Raw genomic sequence first — 22,057 nt, forward strand, 5'->3', positions numbered from 1 at the left:
AGGAGTGACTAATAAAAGACCTTTTGGGTGGATTGGACCTCTATCAAGAACAAAAATGCAATAGAGAATGACACATGCGTGAGGATCAAAGCAAACAAAATCTTGCTAGCGAGAAGTCGTTCTAGGCGACAAATGGGTCAGTCAATGAAGGTTAGATTGATAGTGTCCATCATCGTTACTCGCTATCATCAATAAGAAACAATGATAATATGAGATGATATTGTAAATAAGACAATAATTGATCGTGCTCTTGAAAATTTTATTGATAATGCGTGGTGAGAGATGAACTATTGTGTTTCCACGAGGATGATAGAGATGAGAGGGGAAAAAATTATTTCTTTTTTTTTTTATTTATCAATTTAAGGGTATTTTTGTCTTCTTGTTGATATTAACGTGTTACGGTGATTTATATGTTGTGGATGTAAACAAAAAATTGTTTCCATAATTTTATAAAATAGTAAATAAGAAAGAGTGTAAGACGATAAATTGAATTTTACGATGCATGTGAGCAGCAAATGCATGTATTATGAATATCTTGCACATAATAAAAAGCACGAGACTCTCAGTGAAACCTAACAATCGCAATAGACAAAAGCAAGGGTAGGGAAATGTAATTTTAGTGTTAATAATAATAATACTTTTATCTTTGTTGTCACGTTGAATGGGCCAATGGGGGAATATACAATTTGCATAATAAGGTTGTAATGTGTAGAATATATGTGAGAGTGTCATAATGTTGAAGCTAGTGAAGTGTCATACTGATACACATGTACTCAATGTTGAAGCTAGTGAAGTTTAGTCAAATATTGATATTATTTCAAGTTTGAAAATTGGATTGAAAATGGAAACGTTGCAATCAATAACCACGATTTTTATTGTCCATTAGTTATGACGCTTGGATTTACATTGATGTTTAGGATTTTATGTTTTTATATTGGGTTGGGCCGGTTGCCCCAAATTTTGTGAGATAATTGTGAGTGCACGTGCGATTGGCACCCCTCAATCTTCACTCTTTAAAACTCTTTACTTCTGTTTCACAGTTTAAACCTTAACGAAATTATACATTAAAAGATTTGTATGATTCTAATTCTAATTAAACTTTTTAAGACACATGAAGTATACAACACTCCAAAAGGAAAAAAAAATGTAGTTTGTGTGTGTATTTTTTAAAACAATGGGTTCATATATAAATATAATTTTGGGCATACTTTTATATATTTTTATTCGAATCCAAAGAGAAAAATATAATTTTGATTGAAATTAAGATACGATTTTATGGAAATAATATAGTTAGTGGAGGCAAACCACCCATACTACTTTCCATGTAGCTCCCTCCATCGTAATAAGTGCTTGACAGAAAAGTGTTTTTGGGTTTTTGATATACTAAATTTCAAAATAATTTATTAATTTACTTATAGTCATTTTATTTATTTTTTTTTTTAAGAAAAAAATTAAATTAGAGTCTTTAATGGGCCGAGTAAAAAAGCCCATGAGATTTGGACTTTAAAAACGTTCACCCAGCCCAAAATGCCAGCTCCGTTCCGTTGAGTGACGTAAGCCAGACCAAAAAGTTACGTGTATTCTTCACACATCTCGCCGCTGACAGCAAACGGAACCCTTGAGCTCTATTTCTACTCTGTCAAAGTGCGCGTAACACTAATAAGAATTTTTTTTTTCCCTTGAATATATATTAAAAAAATAGATAATTATCGTGATATCGATATTTCCGTCGAGCTTGGATTCAATTTCAGATCGGTATGTGATCAACTTCTCTTTCGTTTCGTTCTGTTTTAGGTTTTATATTAGTTTTCTTGCTCTTAAAGCTTTGATTTTTAAGCATTATAGTTGTTTTTAACTGTTCGTAAGATTGTCAATTTGTTGGTTCAGGTTTCGGTATGAAGAAGATGGATTTGGTTTCTGGTTACAAGGTCAGTATATTATTTTGGTCAATGTAATTGAATTAATTTTTTCTTGTAGGAGTTGAACGTGATATTAGGAATTGATATAATTTTTTTTTTTTTTTTACTTCAAGAATATATTATCACCCTTTCAGTAACTGAATAGCGGCTAGTAAGTGTCTTTACTGGCTTCTCTGCTTTGTGATTATGTAACGATTTCCTGTGCAGGGGGTTGTTGGGCTTGTTTTTGGCAATGAAAATTCTGCTTCAAGTGAAGATAGGTAAACTATTGTTTTATGTTTGTTACCAATCTCTTTATGCATAAAAGTTTTGTCTTTGGATTATGTAATGGACATAATGATGCAATGCAGTTCTAGTTTTACAGATATTTGGGTGCATTTTGTTTTGAGTTATAGGAAACAGTGATTACTAGTTCCGTGTGGCTACTACATAGTTTTTCTTGCATTCTTTTGTTTAGTAAAGCATACATTTGTCTTTATCTGAAACTTGGTTAAAAAGATTAATGTACTCAATGTGTGCTGGTTGATAATAGGTATTTAAGTTTTCAAATTTATCAGGCTTCTATTTACCATTTTTATTATGTAGAAAATACCTTAGTTATTCATTCTGATAATTTGCTTGATCAACAAATGTGATCTCATATCCACTTTTGTCTATACCATGCAATTAATTTCTCTCCTCGGTTATGAATTGTGTTATCTAACTAACATATGCTACGGTATCAATAGCTACGTTGAGCGCTTGCTCGAACGTATCAGCAATGGTGTCCTAGCCGAGGACAGGAGAAGTGCTATGACTGAGCTTCAGGCTGTTGTCGCAGAAAGTAAAGGTGCCCAGCTAGCATTTGGAGCAATGGGTCAGTGTTTTGTTCTTCTTTAATGAAATTAGATTAGTTTCCATTTTTCTTTGTGACGCATAATGTGATTCTCTTACTTTCATTTCAGGCTTCCCTGTAATAATGGTTGTCTTAAAGGAAGAACGAGATGATGTTGAAATGGTGGGGAATTTCCTCTTCCCTGCTATTTTCTTTCTAATTTTTTATTTTATTTTTTACTCTGGTCCATAGAAATTGTTAGTAGAAATCTTTTTTTTTTTTTTTTTGGAAGGAAACAAAGCAAGGACTGAATGGGAATTCCAGGCCTTGAGGGTCGTTTCTTCTTGTCTAAATTTGGATGTTATGAATCATTCCTTTTCAATGATTATTATATATTTTAATCTCAGAATCTGATTATCTATTCTATCATGTAACAAAGATGGATCTGACATCAAAATCATCTAATCCTCATGTGCAGGTTCGAGGGGCATTAGAAACACTTGTTAGTGCTTTGACTCCTCTTGATCATGTTAAAGGGCCTAAGAATGAGGTGCAGCCAGCTTTAATGAACACCGATTTACTTTCCCGAGAAGCCGAAAGCATTTCTCTTCTTCTAAGTTTGTTGGTGAGTTCTATTTATGTTGATTTTAACAGCTTTAGTATGTTGCTGGTTGTGCACTTTTGTTCTGTAGCTGGCGGACTTATTTATTTTCTTTACCTTTTCTTCTGTTTTTGCAGTCAGAGGAGGATTTCTACATAAGATATTACACTCTTCAAGTTTTGACAGTTCTTCTCACAAATTCTCTCAATAGGTATGATTTATGTAGTAAATGCCATTCATCTGTTTATATTTTGGACTTTTCACGTTATGCTGGAAATGCTGGAAATGCTGGAAAGACTTGTTCTGAGTTCTTCTTCAGGTTACAGGAAGCCATTCTGACCATTCCGCGTGGTATCACTCGGCTGATGGATATGCTCATGGATCGTGAGGTATAAAGCTTTTAATACAGGTTTTCTTCTGACAATATAATCCTCAAGGGTCTTTTATCCTATTCTCTAATTGCAAACTGCATGTTTGCCTTTCTTATCATATTTACATTATTGCCTAGCTTTAACCTACAATATATTTGGTGGGTGGGACTTCCTAAGGGTAACATCAAAATGTTTTGATTGTTTATGCAGTTTGTTGTTTGTTGTGCTCACTCTTCTGTCTTTTATGTATGATTGTGGTTTACCCTGTAGGTCATACGAAATGAGGCATTACTTCTTCTTACATACTTGACTCGTGAAGCTGAGGTGAGTTTTTTCTTCCTGTAATAATAATAATAATTTCTTTTCATATTTTTCTAAAAACTTGTGACTATGATTGTTGTTCACCTTTTATGATCCTGATTTACAGAGTGCTCTTAGGGCATCTCCAATGTAGCACTAAACCTAACACCAAATCACCTTTTACATCATTTTTGGTGTAAAATGCTTCTCCAATGTAACACCAAAATGGTGTTATGAATAGTATTGCACCAAATATGGTGCAACACTATTCATTTGGTGCTAGGAAAAAAAAGTCCCAAATATCGTTATTACTTTTTCTTATTTACATATATGTCCTATTTTAAATAATATTTTAAGTTATTATTATTATTTTTGTTATTATTTTAATTTCATTTTTAATTTTTGAATATTATACTAATATTTTAAATAAAAAATATTCAACACAAAAATTAATAATAAAAGTAAAATGCCAATAAATTAATTACTAGATTACATATTACAAAATAAAAAATACAAAATTAAATTAACACAAATTAAAAAAGCTACTACTACTAGCATAAATTAGAACAATTATGTAGTAATCTGGGAGATCATTATCAGATCCTCTAATTTAGTACTAATTTTCATAATGTACTAATTTAGTTAATTAAATGCAAATTTAATAATTTTCTATATTTTTTTGTTAATCGATATAAAATTACTTATTACTTAATTATCTATATTAATAGTAATATTTACTGTGTTAATTGAATTAATTCTTGAGAATTAAAAGAATAAAAAGAAGAATATTATTTTTGGTGTAAAATTAGGTGTAAATGGGTTGGAGATGAAATAGTAATTTAGTGTGAAAAAGGTACATTTTTTGTGTTGGTGTTACACCAAAATGGTGTTAAGCATTGGAGATGGCCCTAGTTTCTATCTAACACATAAAGTTTCATGGCCACAGGAAATTCAAAAAATTGTTGTCTTTGAAGGTGCCTTCGAGAAAATTTTTAGCATAATTAAAGAGGAAGGAGGTTCAGATGGAGGTGTTGTTGTGCAGGTATACCTTGCAAGTTTTCACTTTCTATCTAGTGCAGTGAACCCTGCTCTAATGTCTTTCTAACACAATATCACTGCTCAGGACTGTCTTGAATTATTGAATAATCTTCTACGCAACAATGAATCTAATCAGGTATGTGGCCTCTGCTGTTAACGTTTTATGCAGTTTTTTTTTCCTGCTATTAAATTCGAGGTTCATGTGATTTAGATACTACTGAGGGAGACTATGGGCTTTGACCCCTTGATATCAATTTTGAAGCTACGAGGAAGTGCATACAGTTTTACCCAGCAGAAGGTTAGATACTCAGATGTTTGTAGCTGTATGTGGTTGTTGCTATCTTAGTTGCTGCATATTTTTTGGACTTGCTGTCACAATCCTTACCAGTGATTTCTTGTTGTTTTTTGAACAAACACTATGCCAGTAGACAATTAATCTTCTCAGTGCATTGGAAACCATCAATTTGCTGATAGTGCGAGGTTCAGAGGCTGATCCTGGGAAAGATGCACACAAGCTAACCAATAAGACGGTTCTAGTTCAGGTTCTTACAAACTCATTTATGCTGAAATTAATGTCTAAAATGTCGATTAATTTGTGATCTATTATGCTTTACATATGCCTTTTTTGGTCAATGATCGTAGAAAAAAGCATTGGACAATCTGCTAATGTTGGCCGTTGAGAGTCAGTGGGCTCCTGTAGCTGTCCGTTGTGCGGTACGAGAGCTGTTTTGGATCTTTGTATTTTTTGTATTCTTCTTTCTTCTGTGAAGCACATTTGTAGAAGTCATTCTTCCTTTTTGATCCCTTGTTTCTCTAAGTATATCTGCAAACAAAAAATTGAGGAACTCATGAAGATGCCTAGTTCTATCTCTATTAATCTTTCTTTCGTTACAGTCAATAACTGGAATGAAGAACAGAGAGGAAATCATGAGGCCTTGACATGCCTTAAGACTTCTGATAACCTAAAACCTCATCCTCACATAATTTAGTTTGTTGATATATCAAGTTCTATCTGTATTAATCTTTCTTTCTTTACAATCAATTACTGGAATGAAGAATAGAAAGGAAATCATAAGGCTTTGATTTAAGAGGAAAGCTTTAAGACTCCATTAAAGCCTTCAACCTTGTTGATTGCATGGTTTCATTAGAAGCTGAGAACAGAATGTTGCTTATCATTTGGATTTTATGCAAATGGGTAATCTTGCAATTAATTTGTGTAGTTAATAATCCTGATCTTATTGGATTAGACCCATCCTGAAATTTATACATATGTCTTGCTTTTAGCTTCCCCCCACTATCCTTGTGCAGTGGCAGCTTCAGCACTGATATGTGCTAATGAGTGGTTATTTATTCACTTTGTCAGGCATTGCGGTGCATTAGTGATATAATTGCTGCACATCCCAAAAACCGTGATGTCCTTGCAAGCAAAGTTCTTGGTGAGGAACCACAAGTTGAAGCTGCTCTGAATTCTATTCTGCGAATCATTTTGAGGACATCTAGTATGCAAGAGTTTCTTGCAGCCGACCGTATCTTTAACAGCTTTTGTGAGGTTGCTACTCTTTAGTAATTTTGTAAATTTCATTGTTCTATGTTGTTTATTCATATTTACAAGTTAAAATTTTTTGCTTACATACATATATATTATTCTTATTCTAATTTTTTGAATTGTTTCTCAGAAAAATCCAGATGGCCAAGCAATGTTAACTTCCACTTTAATTCCTCAACCACAATCAATGAGTCATGCTCCCCTCGAGGAGGATGTGAACATGTCATTTGGAAGGTCTGTTTGTTTCATATATGACAATTGCTTTTCTTTTTCTGGTCTGTCTAATACTTTATCTTGAATTTGAACTTGAACTTGGATGATGTGAATCGTCTAATGAGATCTACTTGCATGGCAGCATGCTGATACGTGGTCTTACTTTGGGTGAAAGTGATGGTGATCTTGAGGTAAGATGATTCCTTTAGTATCTTTGATCACAACTTCTGGAGAAGAATGAGGCATTTTTCTCCCCACTAGAATGCGCAATGATTAAGAGATACTGATCCGTGCTGCAGAGAGCATAAGATAAATTTCTTGGTGCTTTCTACATGAGATCAATCTAGCTAATACTGTGAAGTGCAGGTTTGTTGCAGAGCTGCTAGCGTACTCTCTCACATACTGATGGACAATTTGCAATGCAAAGAACGGGTATGTGATGCCAATTTATTCAGTTTACTCTTAATCTGCATCTATTACTTCAATTAAGATATATTTGAATTGTTTCTTTCAAAAGTTATCAAAAGTTTTCTTGCTAACTTATGTTTCAGACTCTAAAGTGTCAAAAGCTTCTGTCCCTTTGTTGATGAATTTCATATCCTCTTATTTTATTTTATTTTTTTATAAAGAAGATTGGAAAGTACCCATCTGTTTTTATAATCTTGGTGAAATAGCGGTATATTCTAATTGGTTCATGTTTGTTTTTAGCTATTTATTACCGTATGCCAACTCATTTGCATCATTAAATTATAATTTAAAATTATTTTCTCAGCTGAGGGCTGCAGCTTGCGTACAAACAACCGACAATTTATATCAGAGAATGGGTTGCGTTTGGCAGTCTAATTATGCAATAATTGGAAAATAATTTTGTGGCGTGCACGAAATAATTCTAATTGTGGTGTAATATAATGGATTATACGGCAGAAATAATCATTTGCTCGTGTAATGATATCAGAGTACTCTGATGTAATCCTTAACTTGTCATAATTTACAGATGGTACGGCAGTGTTAATAATTTAAATCTACTTTCAGAGTACATAATATCAGAGTAATCTAACATAAGTTTTGCAAGTTAAGGATTATACAGCAGTGTAATTACAATTAGAATTATTTCTGAGCACTCTGATGTAAGTTGTCATAATTTAAACAATTGCAGTAACTTGTCAAGTTACAAGTTACATCAGGGTGGTTACCGAGAAAATAATTCTAATTGTAATTACACTGTCGTATAATCCTTATCGCCATTTTTTTGCTTGCAGATGGGTTTCGTTTGGCAGTATTTTGTTTTATCTAAAAAATGTTTTGAAGGACGAAAAAACACAACACTTTTCTAATATTTTTGACTGGTACATAATTTAGGACAATTAATTGGAAAATAATTTTTGCATTCAGAAACTAGGACTTATGATTTTCATTCCCGTAACTGCACTTTCATTTTCAATACAAGAATTCAAGTGTGTTTTGTTAACAGGTTTATGAAAACATTGATCAATGCAACTAGCTAAACAAATTTGTAGTCAAAAGATTGCAGATATATATATATTTTTTTTGTGTTTTGGGGAAACAGGATTTCAACCTTTCTCTCAACTCCCTTTGGTTTATACTGATTGTGTTCTTGCTTCTCTTTTCTCCATTATTATCTGATTCAGAGAGAATTTGCAGGTTCTACGAATTGAGCTTGAGGCACCTATGCCATCTTTGGGAGCTGCAGAGCCACTGATGCACCGTATGGTGAGATACTTGGCTCTTGCTTCGTCGATGAAAACTAAAGATGGCACAGGTAAAGCAGGGTACATTCAACTGATAATATTGAAACTGCTGGTGACCTGGCTAGCCGATTGTCCTAATGCTGTGCACTGCTTCTTGGATTCACGTCCACACCTAACCTATCTGCTTGAGCTGGTGTCAAATCCATCTGCGACTGTGTGCACAAGGGGGCTAGCAGCGGTTCTGTTGGGGGAGTGTGTAATTTATAACAAGTCCAGTGATACTGGAAGGGATGCTTTTTCTATAGTTGATTCAATAAGCCAGAAAGTTGGGCTTACGTCATATTTTCTGAAGTTTGATGAGATGCAGAAAAGCTTCCTTTTCTCTTCTGCAAAGCCAACCCAAGCCCTCAAACCATTGACAAGATCAACTGCTGCCAGTATGGCAGAGATTGAAGATATTGATGACAGTGATTTGTCTGATAAGAAAAATGAGGACCATCCACTTCTCTCATCAATGTTTGATGAACATTTTGTTGACATCATTAAGAGCCTGGAGTCAAGTATCCGAGAAAATATTGTAGATGTCTACAGTCGTCCAAAGAGTGAGGTGGCAGTTGTGCCTGCTGAACTGGAACAGAGGAATGGAGAAAGTGATAAGGACTATGTCAAGCGGCTAAAAGCATTTGTGGAGAAGCAGTGCTCTGAGATACAGGTATTTTAGTTTTTCCTAGCTTTGTGCATGTAATCACATTTGATTTGGAAATGACTGGTTTTGGTGAGGGGAGCCTTAATGGACCCTAAGAAGGCTTCTTAGGTTTTGAAATATTGTTAAGTTGGATACAAAACAATCAGTCCTTTAAGACTTCTTTGGATGAATGAAGATTCTCAACCTGTTCAATTTCAACCATTCTTTTGACTAGCAACAGCTGTAAGGTGCTCTGTAAAATAAAAAGACAAAAAGTATCAATGCCCTGGAGCCACTTAAACTCGCCCTCAAAAGTAAAAAAGGAAAAATGGGCCGACTTGAAAGTGGGACTGTATGTAAATCGACTGAACAAGGTCATCTGATTCTATAGATGTGTGACTTCGATGCTACTACGCACGTCCTCAGTCGGTCTGCTAACTTGCTACTTCTGATGTAACTTGTCATTATATCAGAGTCCTTTGTTCCGGTCATAATTATTCTTTGTTCCAGAAATCATGATTGTGTTTTTCATCATTTTTAGATTTCTGTTTAGATAGGGCAGGCTTATCGTTAATCATTTTTTGGTCATGTAAGGTTTTATATATTTTAATGTGGAATAAAGTGGTAACATTTTTCCCCCCTTATTTTATAGAAACTTCTTGGTCGGAATGCAACTTTGGCTGAGGAGCTGGCAAAGATAGGTGGGGGTGGTGCTTCCCAATCTGAGCAAAGGGCAAGTGGAGCCTTGGATAGAGTCCAGGTCGAGACACTCCGTAAAGACCTTCATGAAGCATCACAACGGTTAGAGATCCTGAAGGAGGAGAAGGCCCAGATTGAATCCGACTCATCAATGTATCGAAATTTAGCTGCTAAGATGGAATCTGATTTAAAGAGTCTATCTGATGCTTATAATTCCCTTGAACAGACCAACTTCCATCTAGAAAAGGAGGTGAAAGCTTTGAAGAGTGGAGGGAGTTCAGTCTCTTCTCCTGATGTTGAGGCCATAAAAGCTGAAGCTCGTGAAGAAGCCCAGAAGGAGAGTGAGGCAGAACTGAATGATTTGCTCGTGTGTCTCGGACAGGAGCAAAGTAAGGTGGAAAAGTTGAGTGCAAGACTGTTGGAGTTAGGGGAGGATGTTGAAAAACTGCTGGAAGGTATTGGAGATGATATGGGACTGCCCGAAGACGATGAAGAAGAGGAAGACTGATGTTGCTCGTATTGCTTGCTGCTGCATCTTCTTACCCCCCATCCCCAGGTATGGTCGGTTGTGCTGACTCTCACCTTGTACATTTCGTAACGAACTGTACAGTTCTTCTGTTGTCTATGATATTAACACTTTGGATCAAACTGATCTTTCTTCAGCTGGATTTAAATTATTGTTCCTATAAACCTTGCTGACTGTCTAATATTGCCATTGATCTAAGTGGTAAGTCATTTGTATCAAATTGACCATTTTCATAATGAATGAGAGTCGGGGAAATTTATTTATTTATTTTTTAAATAGAGGTATATTGTAACAAAGGTCTCTATTATATTTGCAGTTATATATATATATATATATATATATATTATTTAATCATCATTAATAAAATGGGAGCAGGTTTCGTAGCTTTATAGCCAAGTTTGTTCCCAGATTCAATTTTAATTTTGCTGTACGGATGGGTGGATTATGGAAATGTTTCTTTCGTGATTGAGAAAGGATAAGGGAAACTTTTTGGCTGAACTGTGTATTTGCTCTAGAAGGTTGCTTGTTAATTATTATCAATTATTTATTTATTTATTGGAGTATTAATAAAACTAATTTTTAATGTACTTTTGGGTTCAGAAGTCTTAACAAATCCCTGGTTGACAATTGTAAAATAGTATTATATATGTTGTGGCCAATTATTTTAAATAGTAAAAAAATTGTACTAAAAAGTTAATCTATAAATATTTTATTATTGATATTGTATTTGTATTTATTATATAATTGTAAGGATAATTATTATTTTTTTTTTTGGCATTGCTTCCATCAAAGAAGGTTATAATTGTTTAGCTGTATATTTGAGCTGAACTTTTATTTTATAATTATTTTAATTTATTTTTAAAAGATATGAGCCCCCAAAGCTGAAATTAATTAAAATATATCTAAACATGGCATAATTAATGTTGTATTCTTAATGAATCATAAATAAGGCTCTATGAAATAATAATAATAATAATAAATGATACAATGAAATATTCTGTATATATGGGATAAACTCTAAATTCGAAAGAATAAGAAATAAAATAAACACGCGCTACAAAACAAAAATGTCAAAATCGCCCCGCCAAATTTAATAAAGAAAGGGAGCAAACGTTTGAATTTACAAAAGAGGACGATGATGAGTCGATGACACGACAGGAACGGAAAGCCAGATAAGAAGAACTATTTGGCATTTTGATATGGGTGCCAGTTTTATAGCTTCGGATATACGTAGAGTTGCTGACTCGTATCCACCTCCCTGAGACAATGCCGCACCAGCCGTCTACTTGGGCCCCACGTCCTCGGCCCGTGCAGTGCGTCTCAATTAGCAATTATAAAAAGAAAACAAAAAACAAGAAAGAACAATACGCAATGCAATTCCCGTTTGGCCTTCTCTTTTCTCAGAGCTTCGAGGCAAACGAGGTTGGGGAAGAAAAAATGGATCAACTGAATTCTGGTGGTGTTCGGGTGGGGGTCATAGAGCACAAAGCGTACGCGAGAGTTGGACTGTTGGGTAATCCCAGTGACGTGTACTACGGCCGTACGATCTCATTCAGTCTCGCCAACTTCTGGGCCTCCGTCAAATTGGAGCCGTCTGATGATCTCGTCATCAAGCCTCACCCTGTTCATGATCTTGTCCAGTTTCAGTCCCTCCACCACTTGGTACCCTTTTTTCCCCCCCAAAATATCTTGATCTTTTATTAGATAATACATTAATGTTGCCGCTGTTGTTGTTGTTGATGTTGTGATGATGATTACAGATGAATAGATTGCAAAATGAAGGATATTATGGAGGCGTGCGATTGGTTATGGCTATTTGTAAAGTGTTCTTTAAGTATTGTAAAGATAACAAGATTGATCTTCATAAGGGAAACTTCACTCTGTCATACGACACCAACATTCCTCGCCAGGTACAATCTTTTTTTTTTTTAAAGAAAAAAAAGAAAAAGATATTGGTGTTCTTCTTGCATTGTATCCGAAATTTGTTTCTAATAATTGATCGCATTTCCCCAAAAAGGGTTGTACGTTGGATTTTCTTATTATAAAAATGACTTATTGGAGGCGGAATCAGTAGATTGATAAATTATTCCCACAATAGTCATTCGATTGGACTTTCTTGTCAGTGCCTGACAGCTGATAATGCTTTTCTTTAATATCCAATACAAGATTACTAGTTCATTTTTGGATTAACATAGTCTTTCCATTAGAAGACAAGAAACCCGTGTGAGATAATTTTTGTATTATATACTTTTCATGGCAATGCATGGCTCAAGTTATAATTTTGACATTTCAGACAGGACTTTCAGGTTCTAGTGCTATCGTTTGTGCCGCCCTGGACTGTCTTCTTGACTTTTACAAAGTCAGGCATTTAGTCAAAGTAGAAATCAGGCCAAATCTTATTCTTAATGCGGAGAAAGAACTTGGTATTGTTGCTGGTCTTCAAGATCGTGTGGCACAAGTCTATGGAGGCCTTGTTCACATGGTATGTGATGTTGTTGATGTAGGTATCTTCAGAAGGTCATATTTGTAGTTGCTGATCATAACAATTTGTTTATCTGTAGGATTTTCGTAAGGAACACATGGATGAGTTAGGTCACGGTATTTATAAACCAATGGATATTGACCTCCTTCCTCCTCTCTATCTCATCTATGCAGAGAATCCCAGTGATTCGGGAAAGGTACCAATAGCTCCCATCTTATCTTTCTTGTTTATGCCTGTTTCACATTTTGTTGACAGCAGATAGTATCTGTGTCTGGGGAAACTTTCTGTAATATGTGGGGTTCCATTTTCTGAAAGTACTGAAGTTATTAGTTTTTGTTTGTTGATATGTTTATCACCTTCTTTTTCCCAACTTCCTTTTCCAGGATTTTTGAAACTTTCTTGTTAAGGCCTGTTAATTGAGGTTTTGCTAGATATCTACTTACTGCCTAAATTGAGGGCTTGTGAGGACTGTCTTTCAAGATGTGAACTCCTATAAATGGTAATCATACAAACAAATGACATGCTAGTCTCACACAGGTACATAGTACAGTTCGTCAAAGGTGGCTTGATGGTGATGAGTTTATCATATCATCAATGAAGGAAGTTGCACAAATGGCTGCAGAAGGACAGGCAGCAATACTTGAAAAGAACTATTCAAAACTTGCAGAACTCATGAATCACAATTTTGACCTTAGAAGGTAAGGTGTTTGCCCCTAACAAATTTAGATCATATATATGCCAGAAATGAGAGATTAAAGTTACTCCCTACCGTAGATTTTATTTAGTAAAGCTAAGTTGCAGTGCTAACTAGAAATTAGTTATGTGTATGAAAGGTGCTGTAATGTGAAAATTTTATAGTTTTATGTATATCTCACCGGAAATGGTGAATCTAGAATTGATGGATTGCTGATACCCTTTGTGACAAAACTGCCATTTACTTCTTAAACTGAATTTTGGTATGTCAGCAAGCCGTATTCATCCATGTTAGGTTTATTGCTTTTGACTGAAGTTTGGCATGTGATTTATTATAGGCGCATGTTTGGAGATGATGTATTGGGTGCTTTAAACATAGAAATGGTGGAGGTTGCACGTAGGGTTGGCGCTGCTTCAAAATTTACAGGCAGTGGCGGCGCGGTGATTGCATTCTGTCCCAATGGGCCTTCACAAGTAGAGCTTCTGGAAGATGCATGTCGGAAAGCTGGATTTAGTATCGAACCAGTGAAAATTGGCCCCTCTCGTTTAACCGACATTGATGCCAAGACTATGTCACGTTAAGAAATTAAGCAAGCGCTGTGGTTTCTCAAGGGGTAAAAACTAAAAGGGTAAAAATCTGAAGCACATAACTCACAAATCTCAGTATCTAACGCATTGAATTGGTGTAGTAGATAAAACCAAATTCTCTTTATGTTTTAAATGCCTCTGCTTGTAAGATGATTTTTAATGTCGGTAAAGTTGAACTTTTCATTACATTACAAATATGATCCATATGGAGTTTTGACATTTGAGTCTTCAGAGTGCCAAAATGGTGGTTAAAGTACCAGTTCACACAATGATGGAGGATATTTATAAACACTTTAAAGGGGAACATCATAATTTTATTTAAATGGCAATCCAATTGCAAAGATATTTGAGTAATTACTGGTGATGGCTACTACTCAGGTTTAAATTTTTTGACTGTGATTACTGCTAGCAAAGTATAAAAGTTGAACAGTTCATAAAATGGCAAATCAAGAAACCAAAAGATTTTTTTTTAATTTAATTTATTTATATTTTAATAAGAAAAGACCAGAATAGTGCAAGAGCAAGAAACTAGTCTGAAAGTAATCCTAGTCATCGCAGCTGTGTTAACATACTTTTGAACAATTAAAGCTGCTAAGTTCAGCTGAAAGTTTCCAATCACATTGCAAACACACATCTACCAGTTGCATAATCATGAAAAAAAAAAAAACATCGAATTAAACATTACAATATGATGATATGGGAAATCGACAAACATGTATACATTCACTCAGGTTCCATAACACAATTTTCATACTCTCCTTGTGTCTCCCTCAGAACCTTCTCAAATTACAGCATCATCCAAAAAAATAAACTACAGATATCTACGCTACCATTCTGATACTTAACCATTACACGCATAACATTACAGTAACACATTAATAAAATAACAGTAAAGAAGCAACCTACTCATCACAAAGTGAAGCCATAAGCTCGCGTGGTGAAGACCAAACAGGAAGATCAATAAACGATTGCTTTAACTGTTCCTCTTGTGCACTGCACATTGCCTCTGCCACATCACACAAACTTGAAATATCGTGAATTATCGCTTCCTGTGCTTCAGCCTGCATTGCAATCCAGAACTAACAAGAATTACAACACTACTCAACATTAATGAGTAACTGAACATCCCTTCCCTTTTCATAAGGTACGGGTTTTGGCAATTCAAATTTACCAATTTAAATTATGTGAAATTAGGTTTCAAGAATTCTTCATCAGCAAAGTAAGCCCTAAAAATCAAGCTCATTAGCTAACAAAAATTCAAACTTTAAATGTTTTACGACAACCTAGTCTCTCAACAGACCCAGAATTCATACTTTAAGCAAGCAAAATTTCAAATTAAGCACATACAATTAAACATTAAAATAAGAAAAAGACTCAATTACCTGCAAAAGGAGCTGATCGACTAGCGACCCGCAACCAATTTCATCCTCCTGCACCATCTTCGAAGCCGAACCGAGTAACGCCGCCGTTTCCTCCAAGTCTAGCGGTCGCTGTTGCTGTCGTTGCTGTTGTTGGTGAGACTTCTCTTGCATTGCGCGTAAGGTGTTCGACAAAAATTCCCACTGGTCGATCTCTTTCTGGTACCGTTCTTTGAGCTTCAGTAAAACCTTTCTCCTGCGGTCTCTTCGCTGCCGCTCCTCAGCCTCGGGAACCGGGCCTTGAACTGGTGGCGGGTCGTCCAGCCTCCGCTTCTTCCGCTTGTGGATGAAACCGTCATCGTTGCAGAGCTCCCACTCGTCCGCTGTTGAGGGGTCCATGCGTCGTGTGCCCACTTCAGCGACACCCGAATATTTTTTATTTTTAACCGGGGAGGAGATGCCAAAATGACGGATTCAATAGAAGGAGCGGGAGAGCAAGTGCGCAGCGCGTGTGGTTCACTTGTAATGTGCGTAGCGCGTTGACCATTAGACCGGATAGCCTAATATATGTAAGTTTGGGCTAGTTACAATAATTATTAAATAAATGGATTATTTTTAAGGAGAGGAGTGGACAACCCACATTACACGTGCGCTGCCCTTTTGTTTATTTATTTATTTATTTTCTCTTTTCTTTCACCCCTTCAATAATCACTGCACAGATGTAAGCAAATATCTTTCTGTAAGTGAGCGACCCATAAGCCGAGTCAATTAGGAGAATGGCGGGAACCAAGAATTAAGATAGAAAAAACCTCATTACCGTCACCGGCTTCATGATAATCCTATGATCATCCTAATATTTACATTAGGATTATGAATATTCATCATCCATTTCATCACTTGTATCATCATCATTATCTAAACTACGTCATCATCATCATCTGAACTACATGAGAAACTACATATTTTATTTTCTTATGAACTCATAAACTGATTTGAGTATTACAGGGTTAACACCGGAAAAAATTTCAAGACCTCTTAATGTCCCTTGTGATTTCAGATGTTCATAAGTTATCTATTAGTGGTCTCAGGGAATCCTTGACAATTGGCGAGCCACTTCTTTACCAAACAAATTTGATGCTGACCCAGGGCCTAATATCAAGCCGCTAACCAACTTGACTAAATTTCGGCGTCAACACTATTTAATGGTTTGCTTTATGTCAAATCTCGATTATTTTCAATTAGATTGAATTTTAATTTTGTTTAGTTCTTTGTATTTTATTAATCTTTTAATTATTTTCAAAAACAAATCCAGCTAGAAGTTTTTCAAATCTGTCATTTGGTATGAAATATGTCCCTGTTGTATTCCTCATTGAATTTCAATGTGATTTTTTTTCCCAAAAAAGATATTAAAATTATGTTAAATGGGTGATGTCTAGTTAGGGTAAAATCTCGTTTATTCTTTATATTTTGAGTTTAGTATATGTTCAGTCCCTATATTTTTAAAAATACCTTAAAACATCATCGACATTAAATTATTAGCACATTTCCTCTTACTTTTTGTTGCTTTTGGCTTAATTTTTACAATATTACCCTCTCACAATATGTTTTTTGGACATTAGTAAAAAGAAAAAAATAATTATCAATTTAATCTCAAAAAACAAAATAGAAACAAATTTAATATATGTTACTTTTTTGTAACACACGAATTAATATATTAATTTTTTTATTACTAATATCCAAAAAAAGGCAATTTAATTATTTTTACAATAAAATTTTTTTGGACACATGTAAGCTTTCACAAAAATTAATATATATTATTTTTGTTTTTATTTTATTTTTGGGGTTAAATTGATAATTTAATTTTTTTTGATTAATTTTATAAAAAGAATCATTATTGTAAGAGGGTAATATTGCAAAAGCAAGTTAAAAGAAACAAAAAGTAACAGTAGGGATGCCAATAATTTAATAATTTAAGGGTAGGGATGTTTTGAAGCATTTTTAAAAATATACGAACTAAATGGGCACTAATATTTAAATATAGAGATGAAACGAGTTTTTACCCGTCTAGTTAATATTTGAGATTTTTGAAGTAATTAATAAATGGAACGAATTCGAATTAGCTCAAATTTGAAAGAACTTACATAAATTCACAATATACCAACTCAAATTACCACTTATAGATTTCTCATTTAAGATTACAGCTTGTGCTCTGGTGGCATTCTTAAATTTCACACTACACACATAATTTGCTTCAGCTGAACTTCTAGTATATCCTATAGGAAAGTTCATGGCGGCTATTCTACCAAAATGAAGTCATCAAAATTCGAAAAAATAAACTGGGCATTCTCATTCAATTCAGAGCCCTTCGACCGGGGTTAAAAAAAAATAAAAAAATCAAAGAAAGCACAAATAGTGTTTATGCAGTAGACATTACAACAACCATACTGAAGGCGATAAAAATATGGGAAGAGAAATCATGCTCTTGCTTCGTTGTTGCTAACACGTACACTACACAGATGATATCTTTTATCTAACTTTGACGTAAAGACCTTTAAAAAATCATGGATGTTATAGTATGCTAGCTAGTACTTGAAATGCCTTTTCCCCATTTTAGTTGTTTCGAGTCAATAGAGTTGAATCATAGAACGTTGAAACTTGGAAAAAGGAATGGTGCAGGATTTTCTTAACTTATATTTATAACAACTTGTAATTAGGGTTTTCGGTGTGGAAATAAGTAATAAAACTGTAGGGTCAGGTGGACTTATATTTTTGCCTACCTGTAAGATACATTAAATGTGATTTAAAGTCTATTAACTCAAAGAAGTTTTACGTCTGGACGTGTATGGGGCTCCACTGCTTATACTTCCACGAAAGTATCGTTGACGTTGACTCGTGTGCAAGCTCATTTTTGTGCTTATAAGACCCCATCACATGAACTTGAAAAGATTATCATCAATTATATTCCACACATACAGCGTTATTACTCTTATGCTAAAAATGCTTAATTCCATTTCCTTGAGCTGCCAGCTTGCCACTCTCGTATGGTGCTTCAGCTTGTTGCTTCAATCTCATCATAGCTTTTCTGTCCCTTCAAACGAGACAGATCGTCTCGCATTGCTTGCGATCGGGTCACAACTTGAGGATGATCCACTTGGCGTTACAAGTTCGTGGAACAATTCTACCAACTTGTGCCAATGGACAGGCGTGACTTGTGGTCACCGGCATCAAAGAGTAACCAAGTTAGATCTGAGTAACCGAACAATAGGGGGCACCTTGTCTCCGTATGTTGGGAATCTCAGCTTCCTCAGGTACCTTAACCTCGCAGACAATAACTTCCACGGTGAAATTCCCCATCAAATTGGTCGTTTAGTCAGGCTTCAAGCTCTAGTGCTGGCCAACAATTCATTTTCAGGTAAAATTCCAACCAATCTGTCGCGTTGCTCCAACCTCATCAGCTTCAACGCCCGTAGAAACAACCTGGTCGGAGAAATTCCGGCGGAACTCGGCTACAACTGGTTGAAGCTTGAGAACTTGACGATTGCTGACAATCATCTGACCGGACACTTCCCAGCGTCCATTGGGAATCTTTCGACCCTCGAGAGAATCAATGTTCTCGGGAATGGATTGTGGGGAAGAATCCCAAACAATCTTGGCAACCTGAGAAACTTGATTCTTCTCAACCTCGGTGAAAATCGATTCTCCGGTATAGTTCCTCCTTCAATTTTTAACATCTCTTCTCTTGAAAATGTTTTTCTACCGACAAATAGGTTCAATGGAAGTTTACCACTTGACATAGGAGTAAGCCTTCCAAAGCTTCTAGGGTTTATTGTTGCTGAAAACAATTTTGCAGGGTCCATACCAGAGTCCTTGTCAAATGCTTCAAATCTTGTGGAGCTTACCCTTTTCGATAATCAATTCAGAGGCAAAGTGTCGATTTATTTTCGCAGCCTTAAGAATTTAGAGTGGCTAAATTTAGGGGCAAATAATCTAGGTACCGGTGAGGCCAATGATCTTGATTTTCTAACCCTTTTAACTAACTGTACCGAACTGACAGCCATTGGTCTTGATGACAATAGATTTGGAGGAGTGCTGCCACATTCTATAGCCAACCTGTCGTCAACCATGACCGACATCGTCATCGCAGGAAACCAAATATCTGGAATCATACCTACAGGGATAAGAAATCTGGTCAATCTAGTTGAACTTTGTATGGACGATAACAAATTAACTGGCACTATTCCTCATGCAATTGGTGAGCTTAAAAACTTGCAATTACTGTACCTGGATTCTAACTTTCTAGCGGGAGGCATTCCCACATCTCTAGGTAATTTAACATTGTTGACCAATCTTGCTCTCAGCTCCAATAACTTGCAAGGCAGTATACCCCCTTCCCTAGGAAATTGCAAGAATTTGATAGAATTGCACATGGCAGATATTGAGCTCACCGGTGCTTTGCCTCCGCAAATTCTCAGCATATCAACTCTTTCACTTTCCTTAGACCTGTCGTATAATCTTCTCAGCGGTACTCTTCCTCTAGAAGTTGGCAATTTGAAGAATCTTGTTTATTTTAATATATCTGTAAATCGATTTTCCGGTGAGATTCCTGTTACTCTAAGTGCCTGCACAAGCTTGCAACAACTTTATCTACAGGGCAATTCTTTTAGTGGAAGCATCCCCTCCTCTCTTAGTTCTTTGAAAAGCATTAAAGAGTTAGATATGTCAAGCAATAATTTGTCCGGTCAAATTCCAGAATATCTTGAGAATCTATCATTCTTAGAGTACTTGAATTTGTCTTACAATCACTTTGAGGGCGAGGTACCAACAAAAGGAGTTTTCAGCAATAAAACAAGAATTTCACTCTCTGGAAATGGGAAGCTTTGTGGGGGTCTAGATGAATTGAATTTACCACCATGTCCCTCCAGAGAATTGAAAAAACGAACAGATTTTCTTCTCAAAGTGGTGGTTCCAGTAACAGTCTCAGGCGTGATCTTATCAGTGTGCCTGGTACTTTTCTTGGCTCGAAGGAGGAGGTCTGCCCATAAATTTTCTGTTTCACAGCTCATGGATCAGCAATTCCCAATGATTTCCTATGCAGAGTTGAGTAAGGCGACAAATGATTTTTCATCATCAAATATGATTGGTCAAGGAAGTTTTGGCTTTGTGTATAAAGGAATTTTGGGTGAAAATAGAATGATGGTTGCGGTGAAGGTGATTAATCTGAAGCAAAAAGGGGCTTCCAACGGTTTTGTTGCTGAATGTCAGGCATTAAGAAATATTCGCCATCGAAATCTGATCAAAATCATCACTATTTGCTCTAGCATAGATTTTAAAGGGGTTGATTTCCAGGCTATTGTTTATGAATACATGCAAAATGGAAGTTTAGAGGATTGGCTGCACCAGAGCGAAGATCAACAAGAAGCGCGCAGTTTAACTCTCATTCAAAGAATAAACATAATCATTGATGTGGCTTCTGCAATCGAATATATTCACCACCACTGTCAACCACCCGTTGTTCATGGAGATCTAAAACCAAGCAATGTTCTGCTTGATCAAGACTTAGTAGCCCATTTGGGTGACTTTGGGTTGGCAAAATTTCTCTCTTCTAGCCCGCTTGATACTGCTGTGGAAACTCCATCATCCTCAAAGGGGATAAAAGGAACTGTTGGCTACATTGCTCCGGGTAATATTTACATACTTTAAATGCTTACTGATTCATCTACTAGATAGATTTTAACACACATATGACAACTAACACAGTGAAATGACATGTTTAGAGTATGGCATGGGCGGCGAAGCATCGATGACAGGAGATGTTTACAGTTTTGGAATTTTGTTGCTGGAGATGTTTACAAGAAGGCGACCAACCGATGGCATGTTTAACCAAGGCCTGACTCTCCATGAATTCGCAAGAACGGCTTTGCCCGACAAAGTGATGGAGATTGTTGACTCTTTGCTACTGTTGGAGGTACAAGCGAGCAACTCCAGGAGTTGCGGAGACGAAAGATTAAGAACTGAAGAGTGTTTGGTTGCTGTAGTTGAAACCGGAGTTGTCTGCTCCATGGAATCTCCAATTGAACGAATGGAGATGAGAGATGTTGTGGCAAAGTTATGTCGTGCAAGAGACACTTTTCTGGGCCGGATGAGGATTTGAGTTCAGATTGAAAAGAAAAAGAAATTTTCTCTGAGAGTTAGTTAAGGAGAATGCTTTGAATTTCATATGTTACTTAGGTTAGTTAAATAAAGTGATCAGTTATGTACATATATTACTAGCTAAACACATGCATAAGTTAAGAACAGAGACTTAATTTTTTTTTTTAATTTTATAAAAAAACATATCTCATGAAATCATAAAAGCACTATCTACACATGCTGCATATGTAATAGAAATTAAAAACTGGGAACTTGTATAAATATAAATTTAAACCTTTGTTCCATCTCCAACGCCAATGAATTATCCTCCTCTGTGATATCTCCATCTTAGCCTTTGGCATACACAAAATTGGTATTTGATAAAG

At 35.6% G+C, this 22,057-nt stretch overlaps 4 protein-coding genes across 5 annotated transcripts; 3 read left to right on the top strand and 1 right to left on the bottom strand.

Moving 5' to 3' along the window:
• The first annotated feature begins 1,588 nt into the window (after positions 1-1,588).
• On the top strand, positions 1,589-10,684 carry LOC102612836 (golgin candidate 6). Of its 2 annotated transcripts, XM_006470159.4 has the most exons (20): positions 1,589-1,755; positions 1,888-1,928; positions 2,127-2,179; positions 2,648-2,775; positions 2,864-2,916; positions 3,212-3,358; positions 3,472-3,545; positions 3,654-3,723; positions 3,976-4,029; positions 4,952-5,047; positions 5,129-5,179; positions 5,255-5,341; positions 5,472-5,585; positions 5,686-5,757; positions 6,407-6,592; positions 6,720-6,823; positions 6,945-6,993; positions 7,169-7,234; positions 8,465-9,223; positions 9,849-10,684. In XM_006470159.4, the coding sequence occupies exons 2-20, from the start codon at positions 1,896-1,898 to the stop codon at positions 10,401-10,403; spliced, it is 2,751 nt and encodes a 916-aa protein (XP_006470222.2). In that variant the 5' UTR covers positions 1,589-1,755; positions 1,888-1,895; the 3' UTR covers positions 10,404-10,684. The 2 variants fall into 2 exon arrangements, with proteins under 2 accessions (XP_006470222.2, XP_052291015.1); XM_052435055.1 differs by lacking the exons at positions 1,589-1,755; positions 1,888-1,928; positions 2,127-2,179; positions 2,648-2,775; positions 2,864-2,916 and adding an exon at positions 3,042-3,066.
• Positions 10,685-11,769: 1,085 nt separating this feature from the next.
• Positions 11,770-14,370, top strand: LOC102612535 (glucuronokinase 1). Its single transcript, XM_006470158.4, has 6 exons — positions 11,770-12,083; positions 12,182-12,331; positions 12,715-12,903; positions 12,983-13,099; positions 13,441-13,601; positions 13,935-14,370. The coding sequence occupies exons 1-6, from the start codon at positions 11,793-11,795 to the stop codon at positions 14,176-14,178; spliced, it is 1,152 nt and encodes a 383-aa protein (XP_006470221.2). The 5' UTR covers positions 11,770-11,792; the 3' UTR covers positions 14,179-14,370.
• A 483-nt stretch (positions 14,371-14,853) lies between these two features.
• On the bottom strand, positions 14,854-16,080 carry LOC102612237 (uncharacterized). The gene is made up of 2 exons (XM_006470157.4): positions 15,567-16,080; positions 14,854-15,245 (listed from the first exon to the last, which is right to left on the bottom strand). Exons 1-2 carry the CDS (start codon positions 15,939-15,941, stop codon positions 15,087-15,089), a joined length of 534 nt encoding a protein of 177 aa, XP_006470220.2. The 5' UTR covers positions 15,942-16,080; the 3' UTR covers positions 14,854-15,086.
• Positions 16,081-18,480: 2,400 nt separating this feature from the next.
• On the top strand, positions 18,481-21,856 carry LOC102611740 (probable LRR receptor-like serine/threonine-protein kinase At3g47570). The gene is made up of 3 exons (XM_006470156.4): positions 18,481-19,245; positions 19,393-21,222; positions 21,317-21,856. The coding sequence occupies exons 1-3, from the start codon at positions 18,531-18,533 to the stop codon at positions 21,691-21,693; spliced, it is 2,922 nt and encodes a 973-aa protein (XP_006470219.2). The 5' UTR covers positions 18,481-18,530; the 3' UTR covers positions 21,694-21,856.
• Positions 21,857-22,057: the final 201 nt, after the last annotated feature.

This window comes from Citrus sinensis, chromosome 2, assembly GCF_022201045.2.
Source record: "Citrus sinensis cultivar Valencia sweet orange chromosome 2, DVS_A1.0, whole genome shotgun sequence".
Classification (NCBI taxonomy): Eukaryota; Viridiplantae; Streptophyta; class Magnoliopsida; order Sapindales; family Rutaceae; genus Citrus; species Citrus sinensis.